Below are 24,681 nucleotides of genomic sequence, written 5' to 3'. Positions count from 1 at the left end.
GCTGGATTCAGTTATTTCCTCCCTGGATCCATTGCCTCTTCTGGAGGCGGCTTTGTACATCTCTATTAGTTTAGGCACCCATAACAAAATGCACAGACTGGGTGGCTTAAATAACAGACATGTAGTTTCTCACCAGAACTGGCTGGAAGTCTGAGATCAAGGTGTTGGCCAGTTTGACTTCTTCTGAGGCCTTTCTCCTTGGTTTGTAGTTCTCCTCATGTGGTCATCCCTCTGTCTGTGTCTGTGTCCCGGTCTCCTCTTCTTATAAAGATACCAGTCAGATTGGATTAGGGCCCACCGTAACAAACCCCACATTAATATAGGTACCTCTTTAAGTTAATTACTCTTTCCCCAAATACAGTCATATTCTGAGGTACTGGGGGTTATGGCTTCAACATATGAATTTGGAGGACACAGTTCAGCCCCTGACAACATCCTTAACTCTTCAGTTGATCTGCTTTACCTTTATTTACTCCCCGTGACTTCTCTAAGACCAGGTCACTTGTCAGTAACTCGGATTCTTCCATCTACTCACTGGGCACAAAAATCCCAGAAGGGGAGTTTTTCTTTGTCATGTTCTCTCTTCCTTTCTTGTTCCTTTACCTCTCCTTTCCTTTGGGGGCATTATCAATCCCTCCCCTCATTCCTGGCTCCTTTCCTTTTGTCTTTCAGGCATGCCCAGATCTTTTCCTTCTTAGGACGGGTTTTGGTTTGGAAAAGAAGGATGATTGGTACTGTCTACAGAAATGGGGGCGAGAATGAATACTTCTGGTTATACCACCCTTTTCCTTTTTTGGCCTCCATTTGCAGTTGTTTCTCCTCATCTTGTTACTTCCACCCTGTAAATCTGTTAATAGATGTATCATCCCTGCTCTGTTCTTGCAGAGATCCTGATGTCACTCCCCAAATGTAGACCCTCCTTTACTCTTACTGCTCTGCCTGCCCACCTTCCTCCTTGACTGCTCTTCTTCCTCAGGTGTTTCACTTAGCAGCCTCTGGATTCATTTTCATAAAAATGCTGTTCCCTGTGTGTCTTGCCTGCTCCAGAACATGTATTGAACATTTACTGTGGGACTCACTAAATTTACCCTGGTGTTCAGGGCCCCATAAAAATTTCCCCTGCTGCTCCCATTAATTGTGTGACCTTACTTTTCCTTGCTGTGTATCCTGTTCACTTCTGCTTCCTCATCCTGTCCTGTGGCCAGCCAGAATTCCCTCCCCTGCTCTACACCTGATCCCTGGAAGAATTAGTGACTGTCTTCCTACACCACATTAACCTTTCACTCCCTCTTACCCTGCAGCCTGGTGCCTGCCACATAAAAAGCAGGTTCTTACAAAATACTTACTGATTAGCTCTCAATCTTATTTTTCAAAGTAAAAAGCAGCTAATTATTTCTTAAGTGTTTATAGGTAAGCATATTCCTATTCTTTCTGTATTAAGCACACGATCATGTCAGTTTTCATAGGTTTAGAATTTTATCAGTCAGGTAATAGTGATTTATGTAGCATAGTTGATAATGTGCATCATTAGTTAGCGTTAGTGCATTATTGTCTTCTAACATTTAGGGAGGCAGCATAACATACTACTTAAGTTTCAGATTCTGGAGCCAGACTGTTTGCCTTCATTTGAATCTTGGCTCATCTACTTATTACATGTGGGGTATTGGTAAATTATTTAGCATCTCTGAGTGTGAGTTTCTTCATGAAGATAATAATGAGGCTTGTATAAATTAATGTATGTGAAGTGTTCACCTGTGTGTGTGTAAAGTAAGTGCTAAGTACACGTTAGCCCTATTGTAATTAATGTCATTGGTACTATTTATGTGGCATTCTATGATGTGAAAACTTTTTGCACTTACTTTGATCATACTTTTTGTGTGTAGGTAGGTAGCATAGATTTTTGGTTTGTCCGGAAGCTGCCTCTCCCTTCTTGCTCATCTGTGATCTTTCTTTACCATCTGCTTCTATAGCTAGTTTGCTACCTGACTGCTTAATCCTAGAGTCCGCTTCATATTATGCCCCTGGCCACTTGTTTAAAGCCATGGTTTAGGATACAAATTAATGTGGAACTCCTTTATGTAATAGATTTATTGAGATATAATTCACATTTTGTAAATTTCACCCTTTTGAAGTATACAATTCAGTGTATAACTTCTTTTTCATTAATAATTAAAAGATGAACGATACGGTTTTGAGGAAACAGAATTTTAAAGTAACCAGAATCTAAGGCAAGATTACTGTAGGTCAGAATCAGTGTCGGTCTCTAGATTTCACCTGATTAGACCTCAGGCATAACCTATGTGCCTTTTCTTGCCAATATTTTTGCCTTACATTCTTCATTTTAAACATTTAGGCACAAGTTCTTCAACCAAGCGGAGCACTTCCATAGGTAATAAAGAATCTGGTTCTACTAGAGAAAGATTACGTGAGCGTACCCGACTAAACCAGAGCAAAAAACTACCTTCTGCTGGTCAGGGAGCTAATGACGTGGCATTGGCCAAGCGTTCCCGCAGTCGCACAGCAACGGAATGTGATGTTCGCATGAGCAAGTCTAAGTCGGACAATCAGATCAGTGACAAAGCTGCTTTGGAAGCCAAAGTGAAAGATCTTCTCACACTGGCAAAAACCAAAGACGTGGAAATCTTACATTTGAGGAACGAACTCCGAGACATGCGTGCTCAGCTGGGCGTTAATGAGGGTCATTCCGAGGGTGATGAAAAATCTGAGGAGAAGGAAGCCATCATTGCTCACCAGCCAACTGATGTCGAATCCACTTTACTGCAGTTGCAGGAACAGAATACTGCCATCCGGGAAGAACTCAACCAGCTAAAAAACGAAAACAGAATGTTAAAGGACAGGTTGAACGCGCTGGGCTTTTCCCTAGAGCAGAGGTTAGACAATTCCGAAAAACTGTTTGGTTATCAGTCCTTGAGCCCAGAAATCACCCCTGGCAACCAGAGCGATGGAGGAGGGACCCTGACCTCTTCGGTGGAAGGCTCTGCCCCTGGCTCTGTGGAGGATCTCTTGAGTCAGGATGAAAACACCCTCATGGACCATCAGCACAGTAACTCCATGGACAACCTGGACAGCGAGTGCAGTGAGGTGTACCAGCCCCTCACGTCGAGCGATGACGCCCTGGATGCACCATCGTCCTCAGAGTCAGAAGGCATTCCGAGCATGGAGCGCTCCCGGAAGGGGAGCAGTGGCAACGCGAGTGAAGTGTCCGTCGCATGCTTGACAGAACGGATACATCAGATGGAAGAGAACCAACACAGCACAAGTGAGGAACTTCAGGCAACTCTGCAAGAGCTAGCTGATTTACAGCAGATAACCCAGGAACTGAATAGTGAAAATGAAAGGCTTGGAGAAGAGAAGGTTATTCTTATGGAGTCTTTATGTCAGCAGAGTGATAAGTTAGAACACTTCAGCCGACAAATTGAATATTTCCGCTCCCTTCTCGATGAGCACCACATTTCTTATGTCATAGATGAGGATGTGAAAAGCGGACGCTACATGGAATTGGAGCAACGTTACATGGATCTAGCAGAGAATGCCCGTTTTGAACGAGAGCAACTTCTTGGTGTCCAGCAGCATTTAAGCAATACTCTGAAGATGGCAGAACAAGACAACAAGGAAGCTCAAGAAATGATAGGGGCGCTGAAAGAACGTAATCACCATATGGAGCGAATTATTGAGTCTGAGCAGAAGGGGAAAGCAGCCTTGGCAGCCACATTAGAGGAGTACAAATCCACGGTGGCCAGCGATCAGATAGAGATGAACCGCCTGAAAGCTCAGCTGGAGAATGAAAAGCAGAAAGTGGCGGAGCTGTATTCCATCCATAACTCTGGAGACAAATCTGATATTCAAGATCTCCTGGAGAGTGTCAGGCTGGACAAAGAAAAAGCAGAGACTCTGGCTAGTAGCCTGCAGGAAGACCTAGCTCACACCCGAAATGATGCCAATCGATTGCAGGACACCATTGCAAAGGTACTGTTCAAGTAGATAAAATGTTTTGGAGCAACATTGTGCAGCTGCAGGACAGCCCGTGCTTACTGAAAGCCAGTGTCACTTGTGTGATGTGTCATTCACTTTTTTAAGGCTGATTTTGTTTTAAAGCTTGAGAATGGTTTTCTTTACAGGGATACAGTCAAGAGTATTCTTAAAATAATGTCACTTTCGCTCGCGTTTTGTTGCTGTTGTCTTGCCTGTGAGAGGAAGGCACTAGAATGACAGTAGAATTTGTCTCTAGTCTGGGTGCGCCCAGGGCATCGTATCTCATGCAGTTTTACCTCTTCATCGCTAATGTGTTTTGGCACAGGCGACATGAGAGCCGGGAGACCTGTCTGTGGGATCAGCAATGTCTATCCCTTTTCCCGTGGTTGTAGTTTTTCAAATAGAGTTCTTTTTTGAGTTAAAAAATATTTTTGGACTATGGAGGCTCCTGTTTCTTAGAGGGCTAGGTCTTGTTGGCGAGAACCTTAGAGATCATGGGTACAGCCCCCTTGTTTTACACCTACCACGATAATGAGGACTTGTGCAGAACTACAGCCCGGGGTTGCTCGCACTCCGGCCAACGGTCTGTGCCCCATGTGATTGCTGATGCAGTGTTTATTTGCATGAGTTATCCAATTATTCTATCTTACATTTTATTTCCTATTTTAGTGCAGTGATTTTTAAAGTAAGATACATTAGTATATCTTTGGCCAAAATTTAAATAATTTAGATCTTAATTTTTTTAGTGATGATGTTTAGAGATACAGTTTAGGGGATGTATTATTTGTTGGAGCATATGTGTCAGGGGGCCCTTTCAGCTGATACTTTTGCAATGACAGTATTTGAGAATTTGCTTCCATTTTTATTTCGGTAATGAAACTGTCACACATCAGACTTTTTAAAAATTTTTATTTTATTTAAAATTAATTTTTTAAAAATTTTGTGGGAGAGGATGTTAATTATTAATCACATGCATGCCTTTGGTCCAAACTTTGGAGAAGGAAGAATTTCCAAAATTTCCTTATAAATAATCTAGTAAAGTTCAGTGGTATGTCAGTATAATTTGTCAGTGATGTAGCAACAAATTATGTTTAAGCATATTACATAAAATTCTATATTACTGTAGAGTGCCTTTTCATACTTTCAGATAGTTATCGCACAGGTGGTTTTAGTTCATACCTAGCAATTCACGCTTAGCTTCCTTTGGAACAGTGTATATCTCCATTCTAGAATTTTTCTTAGAGCAGCTCTTACTTTTCTAATCTGCACCATTGGTTCTCCATAGGTAGAAGATGACTACCGAGCCTTCCAAGAAGAAGCTAAGAAACAAATAGAAGAATTGAATATGACATTAGAGAAACTAAGATCAGAGCTAGAAGAAAAAGAGACAGAGAGGAGCGACATGAAAGAAACCATCTTTGAACTTGAAGATGAAGTAGAACAACACCGAGCCGTGAAACTCCATGACAACCTCATTATTTCCGATTTAGAGAGTAAGCGATGGGGGAACTTTTCATTCCTTTTTGTCCTACCCATCTTAACAAGTGGGGATAGTTTGCATTCAGTAACAGAATGAAAGTTGGTCGCTCTGACTGCTGCGGTGAGGCAGGTGCAGTGGACAGTGCCCAGCAGAAATACGCATGTGGCCACGCGTATTTCACACATTAGGCAATAGTTTTTGGACTGCTGTGTTTTGTTCCTAAGGAAGAACTGTTAAGTGGAAGCATTGCTCTAAAACTGTGCTTAGTTATAGAAAATCATTTAAAGGGAAAGCTGATTGTTATTATATTTTTCTAGGTCTTAGGAAAAGCCATTTACTGTTTAAGCGATTTCAAGTATACTGAGACAAAAGAAATTCATCCTTCATAATCTTATGTCTGAGGCACACGTATTTATTTGTTGTCTGATTTTCCTTCTTACCAAGGAGATTTGATGATCTGGTAGCATTGAAATTCTAATTTTAAGTTCCTTTAAGTTTTTTGAAACTATTTTATAATTATTTCAGACTTATAAAAAGTTACATAAATAGTACAAAGCATTTCTGTGTTGACAATTTGTTGAGGAGCAGAAATTCGGGTGATCTTAAAATGGCTTCCCACAGACTATTTATTATGTTGCAAGTGAGGAAAAAGAAATAACTAGAAATTATACAGTGCAAAAATTGGGCAACACTTTGGGTGATCGTGTGAGTGACAGGCACACAGAATCAGACTCAGCATTAGCTAGGCCGTATTCTGGCTGAGGCATAACTTCAGTTAATCATAAAGAACATTAAATAGACAAAAAAATAAAGACTGTTTTACTAAAAACGCAAGAGATGCTGTATTTCTCAAAAATGCCAATGTCATAAAAGCCTTTGGAAAAGTTCCAGATTAAAGAGGCCTAGGGAGACATGACAATTAAATGTAATACCTTTGCCTAGACTGGGTCTGGTATTCTAGGGAAAATGCTATAAAGGATGTTATGACAGACCTGGTCATAAGTAGATGCTGGGTAAACATATGTATAAACTGATGAAGTTGATAACTATACTGTGTTTATGTAAGTATAAGTAAATGTCCCTATACTTAGGAACCACACACTGAATAGCTAGGGGTAAAGGACCATGATGTATATCCCTAAAGGGTTCAGGAAAAACATCAGGGATAGATAGACAGAGACAGATAATTAGGGATACAAGATAGCAAATGATGAAAATGGATGGGTAAACTGTTAACATAGGCAAATCTGAGGAAATTGGTGTATGGGTGCTTTTTGTACCAGTTTTTGCACCTTTGTAAATTTGGAATTATTTCCAAATAACGCATCTTAAAAATTCTTATGTATTCTTCATCCAGATTCTCAAATGTTAACAAAATTTAAGTTGTAGTACACTTTAATGATATCCAGGTGGGGGTGGAGACAGGGAGAATGGGAATAACCATTTTTGGATACATTAATTAAAGCTTTTAAAGCTTATGGTTCATGATACTGCTCCATTGGGCTCTGACAGTGTGTTATTCCTTGACAGAGGTTTAATAGGCAAACACAGTGTTGGGCCAGATCCCATGTGCTGTGGGTGCAGAGTTGGGGAGGTTTTTTGTTTTGTTTTGTTTTTAAAGATTTTATTTATTTGACAGAGAGAGAAAGAGAATGCACAAGAGCACACAGCAGGGGGAGCTGCAGGCAGAGGGAGAAGGAGAAGCAGGCTCCCCACTGAGCAGGGAGCCCAATATGGGGCTTGATCCCAGGACCCTGGGATCATGGCCTGAGCCGAAGACAGACGCTTAACTGAGCCACCAGGCGCTCCGGGGATGTTTAAACTAGTTCTAGGAGAGAGTGGGTCATCTGCAGGAGTCCTAAACATGTCTTGTGGCAGTTCTGAGCTCTGGCTAGTTGGCCCCGGTTCTCTGGATTGACGCCAGGGTTATTTGGAACATTCTGAGACATTTGGATACTGAAGTAGCTGACTGTGGGACTGTTTTCTTGGAGGTAGTGATAGTCCTGCAGATAAAACTTTCTTATCTGAAATTTTAAAAAACTTTCAGTTTAACATTTATATCTAGTCTGTATTTCATTGTCTCTGAACTGAGAGGATTTATTTAACTTTATTTCCTAAATATAAAAGGTTCTAAAGTTTTTCAGATTAACTTGGAAGTTGAGTGCATTTTCCGTGTAGTACTGATAACAGCCTTTTCCCTTGCAGTACTTTTGATTTGAATACAGAAAGAGTGACATCTTGTGGTAATTGGGGTAAAAGGGAGAAAAATGTTAGCTGATAAGGATTCCTGGGATGAAAAAATCATTGCCAAAATAAAAATTTTGTTAACATTATGTGGATTTTAATTAGGAAATGGCTGAAAATCCTGAATAAAATTTCTTTTTAGCCATGTAACTTCTCCCCTCAATTTTTTGAAATGAAAAGCAAATATCCAGAAATATTGGCAGCATGGTATAGTTAGCATGCACTGCCTAGATGTTGGTGATGTTTTGCAGTATTCACCTTCCGTGTGTGGGTGTGTGTGTTTAACTGAACCAGCTGACAGTAAGTTGTAGACCTCATGATATATAGTATTCCAGTATGTGACTCCTAAATATTCTCCTCATAATCAAATCTAGTAAAATTTGGTATAATTCCTTAGTATCATCTAATAGCTCATATTCACATTTTCTCAGATGTCCCCAAAATGTCTTTTATAGTTTTCTATAGGAACCAGGATCCAAGCAAGTTTCGTGTATTACATGAAACTAGTTGCTGTATCTCTGTAGTCTGATAGGAGTTAATTTATTTCTTAGCGAATTCTAGCACTTTGGATTGATACTAAGTCAGCACTTGGAATAGGGGACTCGTTGTTAACTGAGAAATTGAACTTTCTTTTTTTTCTTCTTTTTTTTTTTTTTTAAAGATTTTATTTTTAAGGGGGCACTTGGGTGGTGTAGCTGGTTAAACGTCTGACTCTTGGTTTCGGCTCAGGTCATGATCTCAGGGTCCTGGGAGTGAGCCCCACCTTGGGGTTGGTGCTCAGCACAGAGTCCACTTGAAATTCTCTCTTCCTCTGCCCCTCCACTCGTGCTGTCTCTCTCTCAAATAAATAAATCTTTTTTTTTTTTTAGATTTTTTAAATTTATTTGACAGAGAGAGACACAGCGAGAGAGGGAACACAAGCAGGGGGAGTGGGAGAGGGAGAAGCAGGCTTCCTGCTGAGCAGGGAGCCTGACTCGGGGCTCGATCCCAGGACCCTGGGATCACGCCCTGAGCTGAAGGCAGACGCTTAACGACTGAGCCACCCAGGCGCCCCGGGAAAAGCCTTTTTAAAAAATACAGGGAAGGGGTTCCTGGGTGGCTTAGTCCGTTAAGCATCCAACCTTAGTCTCAGCTCAGGTCTTGATCTCAGGGTCGTGAGTTCAAACCCTGAGTTGGGCTCCACGCTAGGTGTGGAGCCTACTTAAAAAAAAAAAATGTTGGGGGCACCTGGGTGGGACAGCGGTTAAGCGTCTGCCTTCGGCTCAGGGCGTGATCCCGGCGTTAGGGGATCGAGCCCCACATCAGGCTCTTCCGCTATGAGCCTGCTTCTTTCTCTCCCACTCCCCCTGCTTGTGTTCCCTCTCTCTCTGGCTGTCTCTATCTCTGTCGAATAAATAAATAAAATCTTTAAAAAAATAAAAATAAAAAAAAGTTAAAGAATACTGGGAAGCCATAAAGGAAAGTCTCATATTTGACTGTGTATAATTGAAATTTTCAGTTCAGCAAAACAAAAGTGCCATAAATAAAGGACATTGGGAAAAATATTGGTAACACATATCAAATATTAAGGAGATTATTTACATCAGTAATATTAGGACAATCCATTAGCCCAAAAAAAACATATGAATAGGTAAGCAGAAAAAGTGAAAAAAGATGCTCAGTTTCACTAAAAAAGCAAAGAAACTCAAAGTAAAACAAGATGCCAATTTTCACCTAGCAGGTGTGGAAAGTAAAAAAGATTGATAGTCTATGAGAGAAGAAAAGGGCCCTCTCATGTACTGCTGGAAGGAGTATAGATGACTGCAGCCTTTTTGGGGTATTGATCAAAATTTAAAGTACAACAGTACTTTAGCAATCCACTTCCAGAAATCTGTTCTTTAGAAACATAAGTTTGCAAATGTAAACTTAGATACGTATGTTGCAGAATTGCTGCTTTACCACAAAAACTTGGAAAGTACCTATACTTTGAACAGTTGAGATCTGGTTAATACCCTGCGTTGCACAGTGCATCCCTACTCTGGCTGCCATTTCACCAGTGAGGACAAGTTAGGCAGCTCTGTGTGTACAGCAAAGTGCCGTAGGTGGAATAAAGCAGGTAATGGTCAGTAGAGTATGAGCCATGTGTATTACTTCTGTAATTAAAATCATAAACGTTTTAAGTACGCCATTATTCTGAAATGGTGGCCAGGCATAATGATGTTCCTTAAGAAATACTGATTTCAGTGTATCCTATACAATAAATTTTATAACATGGTGACTTCTCAAAAACCTGCATTCTTGAGCTGGAACCTTCTAACGGATTAACTTGGATCATGTTGATAGTTTCGAATGGTCCTTCCTTCCTTCTTCCACTTCTAGAAATGTGTCTTCAAGTAATATCTGAATAGTTGTATAAAGATACTTACTGTGTTTATAACAAACACTGTAGAACCATTCTGTTTGTTAATAGGAGGTTGCTAAAGTAAATCATATATCCAGTCGATGGAACACTAACACAGCCATCAGATAGTGCTGCAGACCTGTAGTTGTTGATAGATGTCCGTTAGCTACTGCTTAGTGGAAAGGCTTTTGAAGAAATGTAACTATTATCCCATTTTAAGAAAAAAATTTACACACATCAAGTCTGGAAGGATAAATGCCAGATGTAAATAATGAATAATCTTATTTTATTTTTTTAAGGTTTGTTTATTTATTTTAGAGAGAGAGAAAGAGCGAGCGTGCGAGTGGTGGGGGAGGGGCAGAGGGAGAAAAGCAGACTCCCCACTGAGTGTGGAGCCTGGACACAGGGCACGATCCCAAAAACCTAAGATCATGACATGAGCCGAAACCAAGAGTCAGACACTCAACCACCCAGGCACCCCATGAGTAATCTTATTTTTGCAACCCTTTTCTGTTTCCCAGACTTTTTGTTGTGAGCATGCATTACTTTTAGAATCAAAGGGGAAAAGTTCTACCTATTTGGGGGGGGGAAGAGGAATAAAAACGAATAAAATAAAAATAAAGAAAAATAAAAGTAGTAAATGGTTCATTTGAAACTCATCTATGTCCTCTTTCAGCATCAGGAATTCTGGTTTGGGGTTAAAGCTGTGGCCTGGTGGCTGAATATACTGCCCATGTCCCCCAACGTGCCCCTAAGGCGTGGTATTTTAACTGATTGTTTACACTCATCCTTTCCCTTCCTTTAGAAATTGCACCTGGTGTTAGTTGGAGGCACTTGATAGGATGTAAGGGTCTGACAGCACTGAGGTATCAGTACCTTGAGGGTTTTTTTGGATTTGGAGGGCAGGAAAGGTTGCTTGTGAACTTTCATTGGTTTTATACCCCAGGAGTCACAGGTTGAGCCTGTGCTCATGGTCGCTGCCTAGTAACATCTGCATGTGTGATGTGCATACAACTGGGCCAGAATGAAGGCCTGTTTGATTGTTCCTTCTTTGTCAGGGATGAGCGGTCTTAGTGGTGAAAAGATTATGAACCCCATTATTAAATGGTCAGGGCAGTGCCCGGGATTTTTCAGAGCAAAGTTGGTCTAATACCAATGAGAGTAGCAATTTACCTGATTTCTAGAATAAAACTAACATTGTAAAATTGAGTTATAATTTATAAATAAATATGATATTATAGCCTGCTCTTTGATAGAATGTAATGTGGCTTTTGAGTTGAAGACAGTAGATGGCAGTGTCCCTCATACTAGAAAACTTGGAGGAGGAAGTTTTAGCGCATTTAGCGGCCGAGGCTTGAGGACTAACAGTGCCCTTTTGTGTGACCATTAATTGGGCCAGACGGCAGTTTTGTTTAATCTAGTCTTCAAAACAAGAGCATAAGTACAGACTTCTTTGGGTTCTGAGGAGGAAGATCCTGTTGTCCTTTTTAATACTTTACATTACAAAGTGAAAATACGGTTATGATTCATGAAGTTTAAGTCAGATTCCCTAGAGACACTTGTAGTGCACGTTATTCTGCCTAAATATGTCCACTGGCTGCCAGCTTCCTTTCCTTTCTATTTACAAGGATTAATAAGACATGACAATAATGGGGGCGCCTGGGTAGCGCAGTCGTTAAAGCGTCTGCCTTCGGCTCAGGGCGTGATCCCGGCGTTCCGGGATCGAGTCCCACATCGGGCTCCTCCGCTAGGAGCCTGCTTCTTCCTCTCTCACTCGCCTGCTGTGTTCCCTCTCTCGCTGGCTGTCTCTCTGTCACATAAATAAATAAAATCTTTAAAAAAAAAAAAAAAAAGACATGACAATAATGAATACATAGTGCTGAGTGGGGAAGAATGCCCTTTTAAGAGTAGTGATGATGTGGCCATGAATGTAGAGTTTGGGAAAGAGAAAAGAATAAGAACCAAAGAAATGAATGAAATCTGGGATTTTATGACCAATCTAAGGTGGCCAGGTAGCTTAAAATGTCACCTGAGAATCAAGACACACCAAATGTGAAAAGTGAGGAGTAGTTAGATTTGCTGTCATTTGTCTTTTGTGAATTATCTAAAGATACGTAGATAGGTCTTTTGTGACCAGAAAAAAAGGAAAGCAGTTTTCAGCTGAGGAAGAGAAATTCACATTTTTTTTTGCTTGCCTATTTTAATTACAAAAGTTTTTGCATTTATTATTTATTTATTTATTTATTATTTTTTTAAAGATTTTATTTATTCATTTGACAGAGAGCGAGTGCACGAGAGAGCACAAGCAGGGGGAGCAGCAGAGGGAGAGGGAGAAGCAGGCTGCCCAATGTGGGTCTCGATCCCAGGACCTTGGGATCATGACCTGAGCCAAAAGCAGGTGCTAAACTGAGCCACCCAGGCACCCCCAAATTTTTGCATTTAACTATAGTGTAAATTAAAGGTGTAACTCCTAGTGTTCTCAAGAGTAGAAGTATTTCAGCTACTGTCCTTTTTATCTATGTCTGATAATATCACCAAGACCTTGAATTCATCTGTATGTAGGTCATATGGGAGCCGAGGATCCATGCTGGTTTGAGTCATCCTTGCCTCCAGAGATAAGGATCAGGGCATTGGACTCAACCGTGTCCACTTTGCTCTTAACAAAATTGAATGGCCCTTTTGACCCTCAGTTTCCAGGTTAAATGAGGTCGAAAGCAGCTCGTACAGAGACAGACTTTTAAAGCCTGATCCTTTTTGTATGAAAACATCCTCTTTTCTGTCCCTAAGAGGGTAGGGACTATATCTTTTTCCCCTTTCCTTTATATCTTTTTTTTTTTTTAAAGATTATTTATTTATTTATTTGACAGAGATAGAGACAGCCAGCGAGAGAGGGAACACAAGCAGGGGGAGTGGGAGAGGAAGAAGCAGGCTCATAGCGGAAGAGCCTGATGTGGGGCTCGATCCCCTAACGCCGGGATCACGCCCTGAGCCTAAGGCAGACGCTTAACCTCTGTGCCACCCAGGCGCCCCTCCCCTTTCCCTTATATCTTAAGCATCCAGAAAAAAGCCTGGTACAAAGGAGGTACTTATGAGGTAATTTTTGAGTTAATGTAAATTTTGAATCGTTTTTATTTCAGAGGCCCCAACTTTGTTGAACAATTTTGTGTTGAACAATGGGAGGAAGTTAACTACTGGCTACCAAAATTGGCCAGGTTTCCCCCCCATGTTTTATCTTTTTTTTTTTTTTTTTTTTTAAGATTTTATTTATTTATTTGACAGAGAGACAGCCAGCGAGAGAAGGAACACAAGCAGGGGGATTGGGAGAGGAAGAAGCAGGCTCACAGCGGAGGAGCCTGATGTGGGGCTCGATCCCAGGACCCTGGGATCACGCCCTGAGCTGAAGGCAGACGCTTAACGACTGAGCCACCCAGGCGCCCCAGTATCTCATTTATTTTTTATTCAGCTTTAGAAAATGTATCATCATTATATATTTATAATAATTGTTACACATATATAATATCTGGGGAGCGCCTCAGTGGTTCAGTTGGTTAAGCATCCGATTCTTGGTTTCAGCTCAAGTCATGATCTCAGGGACATGAGACTGAGCCCTGTGTTGGGCCCTGTGCTGAGCATGGAGCCTGCTTAAGATTCTCTCTCTCTCCATCCAAAAAAAAAAAAAAAAAGAAAAAAAGAAATCTTGCCATTTGCAGTGATGTGGATGGAATTGGAGGGTATTATGCTAAGTGAAATAATCAGAGAAAGACAATTATCATATGATCTCACTGATATGGAATTTGAGAAACAAGGCAGAGGATCATAGGGGAAGAGAGGAAAAAATGAAACAAGACGAAACCAGAGAGGGAGACAAATTGTAAGAGACCCTTAATCTCAGGAAACAAACTGAGGGTTGCTGGAGTGGAGGGGTGTGGGAGGGATGGGGTGGCTGGGTGATGGACATTGGGGAGGATGTAGGTGCTGTGGTGAGCACTGTGAATTGTGTAAGATTGATGAATCACAGACCTGTACCCCTGAAACAAATAATACATTATATTTAATTTAAAAAAATTCTCTCTCCCTCTGTCCTTCCCCGCCTTGCTCATGCATTCTCTCTAAAATAAAAAAAAAGAAAGAAAAATTTAAAAAATTAAAAAAAAAATATCAACACAAGTGTGTCAGTGTTGAATTAAAGGTATCATGTCACAGAGGTTTACAGCAGAGCAGATTCCTGATGGAACTGGGAGGGGAAGATGAGTAGTTTAAGAAAAGACAACAGCACACTCCTACTTTAGGGTGTTGATTAAAACCTAATAATTTGTTAATTTAAGGAAGATTTTTTTAAGCTTTGTTTATTTGAGAGGGTGGGTGAGAGAGGGTGTGAGTTGGGGGAGGGGCAAAGGGAGAGGGAAAGAAGCAGACTCACTGCTGAGTGTGGAGCAACTGGGGCTCCATCTCATGACCCTGAGATCACGACCTGAGCTGAAGTTGCTCAACCGACTGAGGCACCCAGGTGGCCCAGGAATATTTTTTTTGGAAAAGATTTTATTTTTAAGAAATCTTAAACCCAACATGGGGCTCGAACCCACAATCTTGAGATCAGGAGTTGCTTGCTCTACCAACTGAGCCAGCCAAATGCCCCAGGATAATTTTTAAAGAATTTGTTTTGAGTGATCTCTACACCCAACATAGGGCTTGAGTCCTCAACCCCAAGATCAAGAGTCACACGCTCCACTGACAGCCAGCCAGGGGCCCCTTAAGGACAATTTTTGGTAACATGTGATACCTCACGCGGGTGTTCACTATTCCTAGGTTCCTACTACTAAGTAAGTGTAAAGAACAGGAGGGAATGTTTACTCAGAAACACCAATGTCTATAGTGATGATGTCCCTGATAATAAAGAGTTCAGTTCTGTCAATGGAATATTTTTAAAAATCCTAGGTTCTAATTTTAGTATTGTTTTCTCTTGCTCCCTCCATTAGCCTGCATATTTATACATTTATTCTGTTTTACAGCCCTACCATGTGCCAGGTGTTAGAGCTGTGAAGTCAGCCCATAGCTCCTGACTTTCAAGTGTTTTCAGTCTAGTGGCAGAGACAGATGTGTAAAGAAGTGTAACAGTGTTGGCAGCAACAGTCACAGAGTTGGAACACAGAAAGGATAGGGCCCTCCTGGAGTGGGGAGTGGCAGGTAAAGTCAGAGAATTTGTCACCAGGTGTCAGTGCCTTTTCTGGTGCTTAAGCCATGAAAAAGTGCTCAGTCCCTGAACTGTCAAGAGTAACCAACTGTGATAGATTTACTGGGTGGCAGTTACCATTGGGCACCTCCTAAGGCTTTTCCTCTTAAGCATGGACTTTTTTTTTTTTTTTTAAGATTTTATTTATTTATTTGACGGAGACAGCCAGCGAGAGAGGGAACACAAGCAGGGGAGTGGGAGAGGAAGAAGCAGGCTCTCAGCGGAGGAGCCCGATGTGGGGCTCGATCCCGTAATGCCGGGATCACACCCTGAGCCGAAGGCAGACGCTTAACGACTGCACCACCCAGGCGCCCCTTAAGCATGGACTTTTGAGCAGAACTTCCAAATAGAATGTGACTTTCTGTACATTTCTGGTTCCGGGGCACTGGGCTTGACTGTGCCTTCATGCTTGCATCCCCACGCTATCTATAATGGTACTTTGCATATTAGTGGTACTCGTGAAATGTTTACAGTGGAAATGGAATTATTTGAGGAAAATTCATATTATGTAAGAAATAATTTGAGGAGTATTGATTTATTTTATGAATATATCACTTATTTCATAAAAAGACTTTTCACAGAATTAACGTAAGTAGCAACTTCCCAGGGTAATTAAGTTTGTGAAAATTTTGCTAATTCACCACTTTTCTGGATTTATTCCAGTGTGTAAAATAAGTTATGCTTTCATAGAGAATTTAGTTTAATAACCTTTTTGCTTAAAAGTTCACACTTTAATAGTACTTAGTGTTATTTTGATTGGTTATGAGCCAACAATGTGTGTGTTTTTAACAATTGATTTTACTTAACTTTTTGTTTCAGAATTAAGACACTGAGCAAGGAAGCAATCCAGAAATTGTGATTTAAACTTGATATTTTCCTTAGAAAGTAATATTGGTTAATACTTAGATTGAACATTTTTTTCAAAGTTTTGTATTAAAAATAAAAGTCTTTGGGCAGAATGACCTTTTTTTTTGAATGTCATATTTAAATACCTGCCTTTATATTATTCCTTGGAACACAGCTTTAAGAATAAATATTTAAACTTCTGTGCTCTTTTCAGATACGGTTAAAAAACTCCAGGACCAAAAACATGACATGGAAAGAGAAATCAAGACACTCCACAGGAGACTTCGGGTAGGATAAATCCTCATTTATTATCTCATTAGAATGCCTAGGTTTCTGAAGTTGAATACAGTGTAGTCTTGACCGTGTTAGCATTCATTTTAAGCTTCAGATACAGTTAAAATACTGATCCTACTGGGCTTTGGGCAGAAAGCAAATGCCATGATTTCAAGTTGGGATTAGTGTTAGATTCTGGAGAGAAGAGTCTACTAGTAATTTGTGAGCGGTAATTTTAAAAAGATGGATTTAGGAAAAAGCAAGTGTTAGATTTTGGAAAGAAGAATTATTCGCTCTTGATTAGAAAGTGTCCCAAGCCAAGCTGTTTTCATCTGGGTTTTCTATCTTCTGGGGATTTGATCAGCTTGCTGGCAGGAGTGCCACTCTGCTGCAGAGCTGGGGGAGCTCATCTCATAGTTTGAGTCATGCCTCAGTTATTCAGGCTGTATTCATAGTGTCAGAAAATTGCTTTGGGGTGGTGGATGCTGGGCCCGGGACTGGACAGCTGTGGCTATGGTGGAGGTGATGCCCTGGGGAGGCTTGCCCACCCAGCCACACCCGCATCCTCCATGGCTGTGGGAAGCAGTGGACGGTACAGTTCCTTAGCTCCTGTCTTTGTATGATTTTGTCTGACTAGTTTGAGTTTAGTGTTTTTCTTTGGGCTTCCTCTTCCTTTTCCTTGACTTTTGATTTTTTTTTTCCTGTTAGTTTTTGATGTCAAGATATTTATAGTTTTTCGCTGTAAAATCTTTCAGTATGGTTCACACACCATTATCTACTTCACAGAGGTAAAGTGCTATAAATTTCGAACGATGTGTTTATTTTCATAAGACTTATAAACTTGCATAAGGAAGGGAAACTTGACATTATTGTCATTAATATTGATCGAGCACTCTGGTACTTGCTGCCTCAGCAGACAGAACAGCTAGAAAGTCTTTTCCCCATTAAGAACAAGTTCACTACTAATAATTGTGTTACCTTTTACCTGTTAGAAATGATAATAGCAATTCTCTGAGACTTAAAAGAAACTAATCATCCTTTGGGACAGTGCATTACAGTCCAGTCCTAAACACATTTTATTATTTTTAAGTAAGGTTTTATTTTTATTTTTTCAAAGATTTTATTTATTATTTATTTGACAGCCAGCGAGAGAGGGAACACAAGCAGGGGGAGGGGGAGAGGAAGAAGCAGGCTCCCAGCGGAGGAGCCTGATGTGGGGCTCGATCCCAGAACTCTGGGATCACGCCCTGAGCCGAAGGCAGACGCTTAATGACTGCGCCACCCAGGCGCCCCTTAAGTAAGTTTTTATTGCTCTCTTTTGGAAATAAAACTGTAGTTTTTTCACGTAGGAAGAATCCGCGGAATGGCGGCAGTTTCAAGCTGATCTCCAGACTGCCGTGGTCATTGCGAATGACATCAAATCTGAAGCCCAAGAGGAGATTGGTGATCTGAAGCGCCGATTACATGAGGCTCAAGAAAAAAATGAGAAACTCACAAAAGAATTGGAGGAAATAAAGTCACGCAAGTATGTTTTGAGAAACCAGTTGTGCACTTATGTTTTAAGAGAGCACTTAAATCCCACTTTTGTGATGTGGTATTATGGAAAGAATGAGTGTGGACCCTAGTGGAAGTTACTCAACTTTTCTGGCCTCATTTTATGACACCTGTAAAATAGCACAGTCTATATGATCTCTCAGAGTTGTTGTCCGTGTCCGCAGTTAACAGCTCTGGAGGGGCCAGAATGGTCCCTGGCACAAGGTACCTTCTTCTTCTCTCCTTTCCTGTATCTCCACACTTCAGCCCTATTACTTTTCTTTGGATTAATGCCTCTGATTAAGGATGTGTACCGTGGAGGCAGACAGGCTTGACTCCAGTTCTGCTTCTTACTAGCTATGTGATCTTGGTCAGGGCCCTTAACTTCCCCAAGCCTCAGTTTGCTCGTCTTTAAGATGGAGTCAGTACTACTTGCTTTATGGTGTTGCTGTAAGGCTTAAAGGAGATCTGCCTGCACAGTGGCCAGGGCAGTGATGAGTATACTTTATTTTTTTTAAGATTTTACGTATTTGTTTGAGAGAAGGAGAGGGAAAGCACAGAGGGAGAGTGAGAGGGAGAGGCAGACTCCTGGCTGAGCTGAGAGCCCAATGAGGGGCTTGACCCCAGGACCGTGGAATCATGACCTGAGCCGAAGGCAGATGCTTATTAACTGACTGAGCCACCCAGGTGCCCCTACTTTAATAACTAATATTATTAGAGATGCAAGTAAGGAATGCGAAGTGAGTTTTTCTCCATCACTCGAGTTTTCACTTACTTATAACCACCTGAATCTCCATAGTAGTATTTTTTCCCATTAACATAGAGATTATTGGAAACCAATACAAAGTATTAGATGAGATGCCATTTGTGATGTACTCTGAGTTCCTCAATGAGATTCCATCTAATGAGTAGAGGGGAGTAGTTTTTATGTTTGAGGTTATTATTAAGAATTTCATTAGCCAGGAGTACCTGGCTGGCTCAGTCAGTAGAGCAGATGACTCGATCTTGGGGTCATGAGTTTGAGCCCCAAGTTGGGCATAGAGTTTACTTTATTAAAAAAGTATCTGATTATTCAGTACTTTAACTAATTATTAGGTAGACATAGGAAAAAATTTAGAGAAATATTTATGGGGTACCTGGGTAACTCAGTTGGTTAGGCCTCCGAATCTTGATCTCAGCTCAGGTCTTGATCTCAGGGTTGTGAGTTCAAGCCTCTTGTTGGGCTCCATGCTGGTCGTGGAGCCTACTTAAAACAAAATAAACCAAAACCAAAACAAAACAAAACAGGAAGTCCTTGAAAAGCTATCTTGTTTTATTGTTGCCTAGCTCTAGTGTATGGCCCAGAAAAAAGTATTACTAAACCTTTTTTTTTTTTTTTGGCTTCCTTAAGCAGAACGTGGAATGAAGTGAAGATTATTGTTTCTCCACTTGGTGTAAGACTCATATTACCATTTTTCTGTGTACTCTTAAAGGAATGGTGTATCAGAAATGTTTCTTTCTTTTTTTTTTTTTTTTAAGACTTATTTAATTATTTGGGAGAAAGAGAGACAGTGCTCGCTCGATGGAGAGGGGCGAAAGGAGAGGGAGGAAGAATCTCAAGTAGACTCTGTGCTGAGCACGGGAGCCCAACAGGGAGCTAGATCTCAGGACCCCGAGATCACAACCTGAGTTGGATGCTAAACCGACTGCACCACCCAGGTGCCCCAGAAATGTTTCATTCTAAAGTTAACCTGAGTGACTGAAATGCTGCTCTTGAGGAATCATTGTGTCAGGTCCTAAAGACGTCCTCGATGAAGCAGTGTATTAATTTTACTAAATCTCAGTCCTTGAGTATATACTCTGCTTAACATTCCGTGTGATGCATGGGAAGTATACATAGAGCACTTCCTCTGTATCTGCTGTATACCCAAGTATGAGGTTGTCTCAACGGAAGTGCTCTGTGATTGTTAGTCAGAAGACAGCTCAAGCTAAAACAAACTATAGATATTCAGACTTTGGTATTTAGTGGATATTCCTTGAAAATGAATTAAGAAAGACTATCACTGTCACTTCAAGGAGAACAACTGACTATTTGTTGCTGGTGCTAAAGTGGGGGCTTTCGTGGGGTGCCTGGGTGGCACAGCGGTTAAGCGTCTGCCTTCAGCTCAGAGCGTGATCCCGGCATTATGGGATCGAGCCCCACATCAGGCTCCTCCGCTATGAGCCTGCTTCTTCCTCTCCCACTCCCCCTGCTTGTGTTCCCTTTCTCGCTGGCTGTCTCTATCTCTGTCGAATAAATAAATAAAATCTTTAAAAAAAAAATGGGGGCTTTCGTGTCAGTGTTAGGATTTTAGAAAACTTCTATCTGCCATCACAAGCTTGGCAGCTTCCCATATTTAAACAGTTTCCTGATGAGATCATTGGTGATATTAACAAATGTGGAAAGGGGGGGATTCTGGGTGGCTCAGTCAGTTAAGTCTGCCTTCAGCTCCGGTCATGGTCCCAGGGTCCTGGGATCGAGCCCCGCTTTGGTCTCCCTGCTCAGCAGGGTCTCTGCTTCTCCCTCTCCCTCTGCCCTTGTTCATGCTCTATCTCTTGCTTGCTCTCTCTCAAATAAATAAGTCTTAAAAAAAAAAAAAAAAGAGTGGAAAGGGGTTCCAAGACCAAAAAGTTTGATAATCACTGTTATAGATTCTTTGTTAAAACTTCTGAGCAGAGGTTGCTGGTGCTAAAATGGGGGCTTTCGTGGGGTGCCTGGGTGGCACAGTCGTTAAGCGTCTGCCTTCAGCTCAGGGCGTGATCCCAGCGTTCTGGGATCGAGCCCCACATCAGGCTTCTCCCCTGAGAGCCTGCTTCTTCCTTTCCCACTCCTCCTGCTTGTGTTCCCTCTCTCGCTGGCGGTCTCTCTCTGTCAAATAAATAAATAAAATAAAATCTTAAAAAAAAAAACAACTTCTGAGCAGAATGGGGCGCCTGGGTGGCTCAGTTGGTTAAGCATCTGCCTTTGGCTTGGGTCATGATCTCAGGGTCCTGGGATCGAGCCCCACATCAGGCTCCCTGCTCAGCGGGGAGTCTGCTGCTCCCTCTCCCTCTGCCTCTCTCCCCGGCTTGTACTCTCTCTCTCTCAAATAAATAAATAAAATCTTAAAAACAAAACAAAACACAAAAAACTTCTGAGCATGAGACACTGTGGTACATCTGGAGGGAAAAAACTGTCGGAAGAGCCAAAAAGCTACCAAGTTTTTCCAAGGACTGACTTAGTTTTTGTCCACCTATAAACTTATTTGATGGTTATATGACATGTACAAACTCTGCAACTCAAATCTCGTTGCAGATGAAAACTTCTGTGTTAGTCAGCTCAGTGAATTGGAGCTAGCCAGAAATAAAATGTAATTGGTTTTTTTTTTAGATGACTCATGATCCATCACACTGAGCATCTCAGAGACTCATGTTACAAATAGGGCCCACGTTTTGTTTTGGTTTTTGTTTTTCCTTTGTAGAAATTCTATTTGGAGACTATAGAGGGTTTGTTTTAAAGAATATGAGCTTTGATTTCATTTCTTTTGTATTTCCATGTCTGCGCATGGCATATTAGATAGGGCCAGTATAGATAACCCATATGTACTGGTGAATTCCCAGACTCCTCAAAGCAGGACAGAACCTCAAGGTCCCAGTTCTGAGTGAGGTTCTTTTTGGCCAGTCCACTTTCCATTTTACTGCTAATTGATTACTGATGTCCTCACCTTATACTTACTCAGATGAAAATGGATTCTGATGGTTACTTTTAAACTTATTTAGTACAACCTGATATAAAAACATTAATATCATTTCCTGGAATTTACCAAACAAATGAGAATATTAGACTAGGTAATTTACTCAGCTCCACTGATAATTGTCTTTTTTATTTTTATTTATTTTTATTTTTTTTATTTTTTTATTTTTTTAAAGATTTTATTTATTTATTCGACAGGATAGAGACAGCCAGAGAGAGAGGGAACACAAGCAGGGGGAGTGGGAGAGGAAGAAGCAGGCTCATAGCGGAAGAGCCTGATGTGGGGCTCGATCCCATAACGCCGGGATCACGCCCTGAGCCGAAGGCAGACGCCCAACCGCTGTGCCACCCAGGCGCCCCTATTTTTATTTTTTTTTAAAGAAAGTTCTTATTCTTTTTTTTTTTTTAGGTTTTTTTATTTTATTTTTTTAATTCATTTGACAGAGAGAGAGAGAGACTGCCAGTGAGAGAGGGAACACAAGAAGGGGGAGTGGGAGAGGAAGAAGCAGGCTCCCAGCGGAGCAGGGAGCCCGATGCGGGGCTCAATCCCAGGACCCCAGAATCACGCCCTGAGCCGAAAGCAGATACCTAACGACTGAGCCACCCAGGCACCCCATGATATTGTCTTTTTTAAAACTGATACTTTTTAATGCTTTTCAGTAGGGAGGCAAAAAGGTGTATTTGCTAGTATGTGTATAAAAATGCCAGATTTCGCTTTAATTTTCAGGCAAGAGGAGGAGCGAGGTCGGGTGTACAACTATATGAATGCTGTTGAGAGAGACCTGGCAGCCTTAAGGCAAGGGATGGGACTGAGTAGAAGGTCTTCAACTTCCTCTGAGCCAACCCCTACGGTGAAAACCCTCATCAAGTCCTTCGACAGTGCATCACAAGGTAATTTCTTATATCCTGTGCCAAGGGCAGGCAGTCATCATTCACTTACCATTTGTTCTCTGGTCTGGTTTGATATTCTTTTTACCGTCTTACTCTCTGAGCCTCATCCAATTTCATGTAATATTAATGAGTTAGTCTTAACTTTCAGGTGAATTTTAGCAGGAGACTTGGGATTTCTTTAGCTTCAGAGATCTTGGTCTCAGACTTGGTGCCTTGCCTCTGGCATAAATGTGTCTTCACATAGTCCTGGGCCTCTGAGTGTCTTCTCTATGCCTAAAAACCTCCAGATGTATGAATTCAGCCCTTTCCCTTCCTCTGAACTCCTGTAGGTCCATAAATCCAAGGGCCTCCCTGACATTGACACTCCGGTATCTCCTAGACATTCTATGTCCAAAACTGCATTCTTGCCCCTAAGCTTCAGGCTTTCCCCTGTGTAAGTGGCAGCACCATTCTACCCAGTTACTTAAGCCAGAAATCCAGGAATCCTCCTTCTTCCTTAAATACTTCTTCTTTCTCACTTCCACATCTAATCCATTAGCAAGTCATGTGGATCCAGCCTCCAGTATGCGCATCTTTGCTCTGTCTACTTCTCTCCATCTCTGGTATACAATCAACTGCTAGTACAAACCACCATCAGCTTCTAATTTCAGTGACCTCCTAATCAGTTTCTCTATTTCATTTTGACAGAAAGATCTTTTCTTGCTTAACTCCTTTAATTGCTTTATTATAGTTACAGTGATATTCACATCCCATTGCCTACATGGTCTGACCCTGCCTTCCTCTTACCTCAGTTGAATCACTCTTCCTCGGCCCTCTATACTGCTGCCACACTGGACTGCAGGTCCCAAAGCAGGCCAGGCTCCATATCACACAGGCTCTTCTGTACCTGGAAGCTCACTCTTCCCACCTTCAAATGACTGGCTCCTTTTCATCTCTAACCCCCTCAATCTGGGAAAGGGAAAGGGATGTAGTTAAAAAAAAACCCACAAACCTAAATGGGGGTGCCCGTTTGGCTCAGTTTGTAGAGCATATGACTCTTAATCCTGGGGTTGTGAGTCTGAGCCCCACATTGGGTATAGAAATTACTTAAAAAAATAAAATCTTGGGGAGCCTGGGTGGCTCAGTCAGTTAAGCATCTATCTTCTGCTCTGGTCATGATCCCAGGGTCCTGGGATCAAGCCCCACATCAGGCTCTCCACTCAACGGCAAGTCTGCATCTCCCTCTCCCTCTGTGATCTCTCTCTCAAATAAATAAAATCTTTTTTAAAAATCTTAAAAAAACACTGGGTGACGCAGTCAATTAAGCATCCAGCTCTTGGTTTTGGCTCATGTCATCATCTCAGAGTTGTGAGATCAAGCCCTGGGTTGGGCTTCGCCCTCATTGCAGAGTTGGCTTAAGACTCTCTCTCTCTGCTCCCCCACCCACTCAGCCACTCTCTCTCTCTCTCTCAAATAAATAAATCTTAAAAACAACAACAAAAATAACTGAATGTAATGTGACTTAAAACTTATATTTTCTTCTAAAATCTTTAAACTTCATGATAAACTTTATTCTAATTCACTCTAATAATAGTAGTTTCTATGACTATACGCAAATTAGTTTTATGACTTAAAATCAGAGCAAAAGTCACTTACATACTCACACTGTTGGTACAGATATTTTAGAGGACAGTACCTTCCAATTTAAAATGCCACATTCATAAACTCTGAAGTTCTTATACGTAATACTGGCATAAGCTTATAAATATATGTAGCTATAGATACAGATATACACACAAAGTTTTCAGTGTAGGATTGTTTGAAAAAAATGGATAACCTGGAAATTGCTTAAGTGCCCATTAAAAGGATTAAGTCAATTATGACCCATTAGTACAGTAGACTACTATGCATTTTTTAATAAGGATGAGGTAAATCTCAAAGTACTGATGTTAAAATATGCCTGCAATCCTTTATAGTAAGTTGCAGACCAGTATTATATAGTGTGATCTCATTTTGTTTTTTTAAGTACATAGATTTTTGCAATAAAAGTGCAAGAATGATGGACTTGGAACTATTGTTAG

The 24,681-nt window shown here is 41.1% G+C and overlaps 1 protein-coding gene across 3 annotated transcripts in view; it reads left to right on the top strand.

Moving 5' to 3' along the window:
- SPECC1L (sperm antigen with calponin homology and coiled-coil domains 1 like) overlaps window positions 1-24,681 on the top strand; it is a 121,538-nt gene that overhangs the window by 41,885 nt on the left and 54,972 nt on the right. For all 3 annotated transcript variants that reach the window (XM_045802473.2, XM_087857555.1, XM_087857554.1), the window contains exons 4-8: window positions 2,354-3,987; window positions 5,279-5,486; window positions 16,388-16,461; window positions 17,796-17,971; window positions 22,458-22,621. In XM_045802473.2, the coding sequence (XP_045658429.1) occupies window positions 2,354-3,987; window positions 5,279-5,486; window positions 16,388-16,461; window positions 17,796-17,971; window positions 22,458-22,621 (2,256 nt within the window). The remainder of the gene's footprint in view (window positions 1-2,353; window positions 3,988-5,278; window positions 5,487-16,387; window positions 16,462-17,795; window positions 17,972-22,457; window positions 22,622-24,681) is intronic.

This window comes from Ursus americanus, chromosome 30 (assembly GCF_024610735.1).
Source record: "Ursus americanus isolate L20-20 chromosome 30, mUrsAme1.1.p, whole genome shotgun sequence".
In the NCBI taxonomy this organism is placed as follows: domain Eukaryota; kingdom Metazoa; phylum Chordata; class Mammalia; order Carnivora; family Ursidae; genus Ursus; species Ursus americanus.
The sequence above is the reverse complement of the archived record's forward strand: the minus strand, read 5'-3'. Positions and strand labels throughout refer to the sequence as shown.